Genomic DNA, 7,688 nt, shown 5'->3' on the forward strand with positions numbered 1-7,688 from the left:
TTTGCTTTCACAGTTTAGGAAATATAATAGTATAATATTTTTATATATATTTTTAAGTTGGGTAATAGGTTTTTCATGTGTAATCCTAAGTCTACACTTTTCTCTCGAAAAACTCATTTTTAAAAATAACTGTTATTACTGTTGTAACTAACCTGCATCTTTTTGATTAAATATAGACGAAAACTATGTTTCCAGTAAACAAACTTTCAAAAACTTTTAGAAATATAGCTTTTTTAAATCTAATGTCAAGTTAAATGCCATAAATCTTTAAAATAGAAAATACTATGGGTTATGTGTATGGGTTATGTATAAATGGGTTATGTAAAAGTTGTATATAAATATTAGAATGTCAATTTTGCTATAACAGAGAATACAAATATGAAACTGACATTTAGAATGTTTGCTTATTGCAAACAATACTTTTGAAATATTTTAAAATGCAGCAGGTTAAAGTTGGCCTTAATTTCCCTTAGCCTTTTTAAAATTAAATTAACAACAAAAGTTTCAACAAAAGGTATACAAGAATTTGAAACTTACCTTGAAACATGTAATGTACTTGTCTAAACAATTATAGATGTTGTTGTGCAAGTTAGCGATGTGATACTTTTGTATGTATATACATCTTAAAAACAATCAATATTTTTCCAGAAAGTAAAATCATTCCTAGACAATTTTTCAAGCTCTATAAAAACAACTTCTTTTTTTGTGACAGGTATGTTCAATAAGAAAGAAATGGATAAACTGCCACCAGAAAAAGCTCCAGTTTAATTTTAGTTCCATTACGATGTAACAAAAGTTGCAATATTTTCCAGATGTGTATTCGATTGTTGATGCTTTTAACTAATCAATGATGTCAAATGAAAAAATACAATTAGATTTCGTGCTGGTGAAAAAGATAGAAAGATATCGAACTGATAACGATTTTATCCTCAAAACTGATATCACTACAAAGGATGCGTTTGATGTAACTTTATCTAACGAGTCAAGAAAAGTAAAATGTCTTTTACATCCAAAGTTGAATAGTCTTGTTTATAGGGGGATTTTAAATATTGGAAATGTTGTACAGGTGAAAAAGTACGAAGAACTAGTTGATGACACTAACGTCAGTGTGCATGTGAATATTATTGTTTTAACTGACATTCAAATCCTTAGAAGTGTCTTTGCACAACAATCCATGCTTCATGAAGATGAATCTCTGGACAAGCCATTAGGTACATCAAAAGAATATTACCTGCCACTTTATAACAATGAAGATTTATACGGATCTGCTTGGGATAGACTTCAAAAAGAAATCAAAGTAACAGAAATTGGATTTTCTGATCTCACAACAATTAAGGCTCTTCAAAACAAGCAATCTAATTCAAAAGAGATGTTACCAGTTTTTGGGACTGTTATAGCAAAATCAAAATTAAATCACTATGATTCGAAAGGCAAGTGTAAATATCCATTTAATTTTTCGATTGAAGTTGAGCATGATAATACTACATGTAGCGTAACATTTTGGAACAAAGCATGTTTGTCTTATTTCAAACCTATACAAGTTGGACAGAATATTGTGTTGAAGAAATATCGTTTAAAAAGGAGATATGCCAGTCGATCAAACACAATTTTTGGGATATCAAAGGATTCTGGATTGGAGTTGTCAATTAATCCTTCCAACCCAGAAGGAGAAGTTGAATTCTCCAACGACAAGATTACAGATATTATTGTTTACAGGTATGTAATTTATGCCTAATTACATTTCGTGGCTATCAATTTTTGCAGATAATTTTTTGTAAAAGTTTTCAGGATAATTATTTTTGCAAATAATAAATGTTATTGAATATTTTTGGCTTATTGGGCTCTTCTTCACTTTGCAAAAAATATTTTTTTAATAATTTCCATTTGTTGATTTTTTAGCAGGTATTAATTTTTGCAAATTGGGACTAATATTTCACGAGTAAAGCAGAATTCTGCGAATTTTGCAAAAATTGCTGATAATTAGGGGCTATTTCTTTGGTACACAAGATTTGGATCTGCATGCACTATTTAACATTTCTTTGTTAATCTGGGGCAATCAGAATAAAATTTATAGGAGCAAATCAATTGGTGCATTTAGGACTGTCAGAATTAATGATTGGACATAATAAGGTCAAATCTTTCTGGCCCTGGTCAATTTTTTGTTTGTTTGTTTGTTTGTTGATGAAACTTCTGAGATAAGAAATCATTTTGAATAATTTGCATTATTTAAAAAACACAGGGGGGTCCAAACTTACTATGCAAAAACATAAACGAAATTAGATACTTTTGCAGAATAGATTAACTTAAATCTGCTTTGGTTTCATAATTATACACAGCAAATTAAGAATTAGTATACAACAAATTTTGAAGCACATGGATTTAAATTTCTGTTTTTTCGGTCACTTGGACCCGCGTATACAGATTTGAATCTTAGTTATGACAAAAATGGCTCCTAAGTAACATTTAAAATTGTTACACATATTCATATTATTATCGTTATTATTTTTAGTTACTCTCTGTGCGTATATAGTTTGCTGGAAATTGTGTGCATTGATTTTTTCTAGCCATCCTATGTAAATAGCTATTTAAATAGAACATAGTTGTTTTAGGTTTATCCTATTTCAGGTTTCTTCCATCATCTGTATTTGGTCGGAATCTTGTTCCTGTTGATAGCATTGCTGATGTAACAGGCTGCATATCTTTTATTGGGAGAATCGAACGTGAAAGAAAGAGCCTCAATACTCCTGTATTATCCTCTGGAGATTTCTGGATGTACCGTTGGTTGGTTTTAAAAGATGGTAACATTGAGTTTAGTTTCCAACTATTTATTTGGATTAGCAGTGTACAGACATTATTTGGGAGATGTAAATATTGACGTTTAAAGTAATCTCTATACTATAATACCAAAAATGATTTTTAATCAGATGTTGTCATGATCACAATAAACGTAAACAAATGAAGTTAGCATAACCGTAATTGGTACACACTAGTCATTCAAAAAACCCAGTTTTAGCACCTGGAATATATACAAAGTTTCACATTTTCATGATAAACTCCCATACCTTGTATTTCTTGCTGACACATATTTCTTCATACAAATTTGTTTTTAAAAATTATCCAGCTCAAACCCAAACCGTTTTACATTTTAAGGCTGATGTTCACCTAGTAATTTTTGTAGATGCAAAAAAAAGTCTGTTTCTTTTATTTTATGTAATAAACAATAGGAGCGCAAACCTTCATAGTGAAAACAAATCAAATGAATTTTGTATTTTTTTATAAAAAGAACATTAGGTGTACAATAGGGAGAGAGACAGACCCTTGAAACAAACCCTTAATTAAAAACAGGAGGAGGGCTCAGTTAAGAGTGTATTTAACAGAACCATGACATTAGTATTATTGTTCTAGCAATGACAGTCTTGTATTTGTGAAATCCCAAACTTTTGTAACTTCGCTTTTAAAACAGGTATGCATACAGCAACTTTTTTTCGTCGTAGGTGTTTCCGACTTTGATATCAAAATAAAGATCTACGCTTGTTCACAATCTGAAACAGTGGACAAGTTAAAATGTGGTGACATGTTGGTGGCTACAAGAGTGCTGTGCAAAGGACACATCACTTCCTACACGGGGAAACAACGGATGCAGATGTATGCTGTATCTATAAGAGAAACACAACTCTATAGCATTTCAAGTGATTGGGAGTTAGATGATGTCAAAACACTTCCATTTGTTAAATATATTGGTTTCTTAAATGTGTTAAGGGTCAGTATGATAAATTTGTTTGTTTGTTTGTTTGTTTGCAGCTTTTTTAGTACCAACCGCAGATCAATTTTTTTGCAGCTTTCTGAGATTTCTCGGCTATTATGTTTGTTTTAGTAGCAACCAGTGGATCAATTTTCTTTTTTATTACCAGCAAAATTGGAACATTTAATGCAGCACTCTGTTCTTCTCCAATAGTCTAATGAAATTCGTTATGTGTAAGTCATTAGTTAGAAAAAAATATATAAATAATTAAAATTTGTAAACTTGCATAATTGCATAATTTGCAAGAAACATTGTTATTCTGTGTGAAAGAAGGTATGTGTAAAATTTTTTATCTCGGAAAATCGAGGTTTTCGATTTATTTATCTAAATCACCTTTTTAAATTTTTTATAAGAGTAAAATATGAATGCGAAGGATTAATAAAGATCTGTTGTGATAAATAGTAATAACGCGGACATTAGAAATAAGGCATCCTTACCAAGTACACAGACTCAACAAATTAAAACATTATTTTTTTAGTGGTCAAAGAATGCTAACTGTCGTCATTATCTTTCTCAAAACTCCTATGAAGGAGGGTACTTTAGCCATCCAGCGTTACCAGATGAATTAAACAACTATGTCAATTCGTTTCCACTGCACTCCCCCTTTAAAGTTATATCAAGTGAAAACCTGGTGGAAATATGTGATAATATGCATGTGTATGAAACAATGCGGGTGAGCATCCAAGCTACTATTGCAGTCATTGAGTTTATCCCAGGTGCGTAAAAAACCTAACTAAAAATATTGAAAACATTAAAGGGAGTATTTTTACCTGTAATCTACACGTATCGACACATCGAATAATGCTCTCCATCTTTCTGTTTTTAATCTGATATACGTACGTTTTGAAGAATATCTTTTTTGTGTGTTTTAGTACTATGCATTTTATACACATTTTCAGGCTTTTTTTAGTGAATATCTTTTCAAAGGATGGGAAAAAATGTATTTGGTGACATTATTGTTCAAATAACCGTAGTACAAGGACAAAAAAAGTGGTTCTCTTTTGCAAATACATACTTTAGAAATCACAAATCATGTTCAAAAAGAATGAATTTAGAAGTCTTTTGCTACCCAGTTGTGCAATAAAGAGTACATATACAAATCTATGTATTTTGTATTGATTGAATTTTGAGGGTGCTTGCATTTAAGTACCTTTTTGCAGAAACATTTTTTGTTCTACTCTTTCTTTTAACATAATGGAAACAACGTTTGAGATCACAAGACTAGCCCTGTATCCTTGTATCTCCTAGGATTTGCTTCATTTTCTGATATCCCTACGTTTCCTTAATCTCTTTCTTTTAAGCTTTCCTCCTTCTCATAAAATATCCTAAAATTTTCTCCATTTCCTGATATTTTTAGGATTTTCTCCATCCTTTGTTATTATAATTGTCTGTCTATTTGTGAGCCAAAATGGTAACTTATTCCTTTGATTTTTCCGAAAAAATTTTTAAGGCTAGGGGTTTATTAAAACGAAAATTAAACTAAGCTAGGGCGACACAAGGGACTTTTTTATTATTATGCGGCGAGACTTGTTTATTCCATGCACCGGAAAATGTTGCGCGTACATTTCAGTAATCCTAATATTTTCTTTATTTAATTTCTGCCAAGATATGCTCCAATTTTCTATGACTTTGTGATTATGTGATTAAATTTTGTGTAGTATTTGTTGAATTTGAGTTGAAATGTTTCTTTTATAGTTATAACTGACGCACCTAAAAGCCCTCTGAAAAGAAAGTCACCTCGCTTGAATTCAAGTGTGGGGAAGAGAAAACGATCTGGTGGATTAGTTGACGAACCTCAAAGCGAGTTTTCTGATTCTGGTAAGAGTCTATTGTGTTTACTTTTACAACGATCCTACCGAATTTCTCATTTTCTTCTTGAAAAAACCTTAAGTGGAATCACATGAGCTGACCTGGTAAATAGCCTGGAAGTTAAAGGGAATTTTATAAGTTTGGGGAAAATGTGTGAGATTCAGAGTTTTGGGTAATATTTTACAGGGAGAGCTATTTTCCTTTTTTTTAAATATTCTTATTTAGACTTATATTTCGCTGTTTATTTTTTAACCAATTAGAATTCAATCATTACTGGTTCCTTTTGAAAAAAATTATTCAAAATGAGTATTTTTTTTTCTAAAAGTGTGTTTACATTCAACATTTTAATTTTGGCGCCTACTCATGGTTTTTCGTGGAAATCAAAGAGGTTTTATTGTGCAACGAATCCGCCATTCAGAAATTCGCTCTATATTGAGTAGGCAATTTTTCTTTTGAAATCTTTTCTAGAGTACATGTTCTTTTTAAACGCGTAGCATATTCAGGCTTAAATAGGGGAATTTTTTAGGCATAGGCTAAGGGTATTGCCCAACCTTGTTGTATCCTTCTGATGCGTTTTTTCCTATATCATCGGTATTTTAATCAGACACAGTCTTAAGCTGAATTAACACCAGAACACTACACTATCTAAACCTGGGCTTGTGTAATTATACTTCTATTTTTGTGGAGTTTTTTAAAAAGGTAAAAACAGGACCGTGTCATCCTACCTTTATCGCTCTTAAGGAAACGTTTAAGTTTTTAATTTGTTTCATCGATACTATAACATACTATAAGCGTAATTGTGTTTTTTCGCATAAGCATATCCCAGCCTTACTTCAAATTCTCACTTGCTTATGAAAAGAACATGTATATCCGACCAATTATAGGATTTATTTCAATTATCTGTAAGTCAAGCATGTATAACTTTTCCTTAGGTTCGCAAAACTCTTCTCAGGAGGAAGCCGGACGATATCCTTTCCGCGTGATAGATAGAAATGGATTAGAGGTCAGCGATAAGATTAAAAACGTTGGTGACGTCGAGTTAACTGAAGAAAGTAAGCGTTCACTTACCGGTGGTCGAAAAGATCTGCACTGCATGCTGAGGATCCTGTTATTTGGTTTAAACAAGAAAGTCGCAGTAATGAGCTCACTTATTCCAAAACAAGATCCCTCCTCTGCTGAAGGCATCATATTAGACGTTCTGGAAGGGCGATCCATTCATAAGTTTGTACATAGACCCGAATCGTTTTTAGAAAACGCAGAAACAATGGTGAAACCGGATGATAGATTTTTATTTGTGCTTGATTTGTATTATAAAGGGAAGAATGATGTAGAAGTTGTAATAAATCGAGGGTTTAGAGTTTGAAAAGAATAGTTGACTTTTCGTGCAATGTACTGTTTTGGTTTTGCGTTAAGAGTAAGGGACATGCGCACGCATTTCAGTAGCTTGAAAGTATGAACAACGGACCACAGTAATCAAAGAAATGTATCAGCAGTAAAAAAATATTCACTTTAAATTGAAACTTTTTAAGAGAAATGTATGGTTAAAAAGACTAAGGGGCTGTTTATATGAGAGGCGGGACGGGACGATTGCCGGGACGGGACGTTTGCCGGGATCCCGCTCTCATTAATAATTATACTTAAAATCACTTTGCGTTTATATGAAAATTTTTTGTCCCGGGACAATTTCGTCCCGTCCCGGCTGAGCGGGATCCCGCTTGAGCTAAGCGGGATCCCGGCTTAGGCGGGACGTTTTTTTTCATATAAACACACCGTCCCGGGACAAACGAGGTAATATTTGCACTATCAGCATATTTCAATAGAAAGAAAAAAACAAACATGGCTGCTAAACGTACACTTGTTAAGAAGCCAACAGATGTTCCAACCAAGAAAAAGTGTTTTAGATTCAATGATGAAATGGTTTTTAACCTCATTAACTGTCTATTAGATTATAAAGCAAAGTGTGAGTTTGAGAACATTGATTTTGATGCAGACAAACCAATGCAATACAAAGTCATTCGAACTGAGTTGGCAAAATACTGCCTGAACGTTAAGAGAAAAATACATTTTGTAAGAAAAA

The 7,688-nt window shown here is 32.3% G+C and overlaps 1 protein-coding gene across 1 annotated transcript; it reads left to right on the forward strand.

Moving 5' to 3' along the window:
- The first annotated feature begins 346 nt into the window (after nucleotides 1-346).
- Nucleotides 347-6,999, forward strand: LOC130612500 (RPA-related protein RADX-like). Its single transcript, XM_057433823.1, has 6 exons — nucleotides 347-1,716; nucleotides 2,626-2,798; nucleotides 3,495-3,760; nucleotides 4,281-4,518; nucleotides 5,498-5,620; nucleotides 6,544-6,999. The coding sequence occupies exons 1-6, from the start codon at nucleotides 848-850 to the stop codon at nucleotides 6,972-6,974; spliced, it is 2,100 nt and encodes a 699-aa protein (XP_057289806.1). The 5' UTR covers nucleotides 347-847; the 3' UTR covers nucleotides 6,975-6,999.
- Nucleotides 7,000-7,688: the final 689 nt, after the last annotated feature.

The sequence above is a fragment of the Hydractinia symbiolongicarpus genome, chromosome 10, assembly GCF_029227915.1.
Source record: "Hydractinia symbiolongicarpus strain clone_291-10 chromosome 10, HSymV2.1, whole genome shotgun sequence".
Classification (NCBI taxonomy): domain Eukaryota; kingdom Metazoa; phylum Cnidaria; class Hydrozoa; order Anthoathecata; family Hydractiniidae; genus Hydractinia; species Hydractinia symbiolongicarpus.

Coding starts and splice junctions, on each gene's coding strand:
- LOC130612500 (XM_057433823.1), top strand. CDS start 848: ATGATGTCAAATGAAAAAATACAATTAGATTTCGTGCTGGTGAAAAAG. Junction 1,717..2,625: donor ACAGATATTATTGTTTACAG/GTATGTAATTTA, acceptor ATCCTATTTCAG/GTTTCTTCCATCATCTGTAT. Junction 5,621..6,543: donor AAGCGAGTTTTCTGATTCTG/GTAAGAGTCTAT, acceptor ACTTTTCCTTAG/GTTCGCAAAACTCTTCTCAG.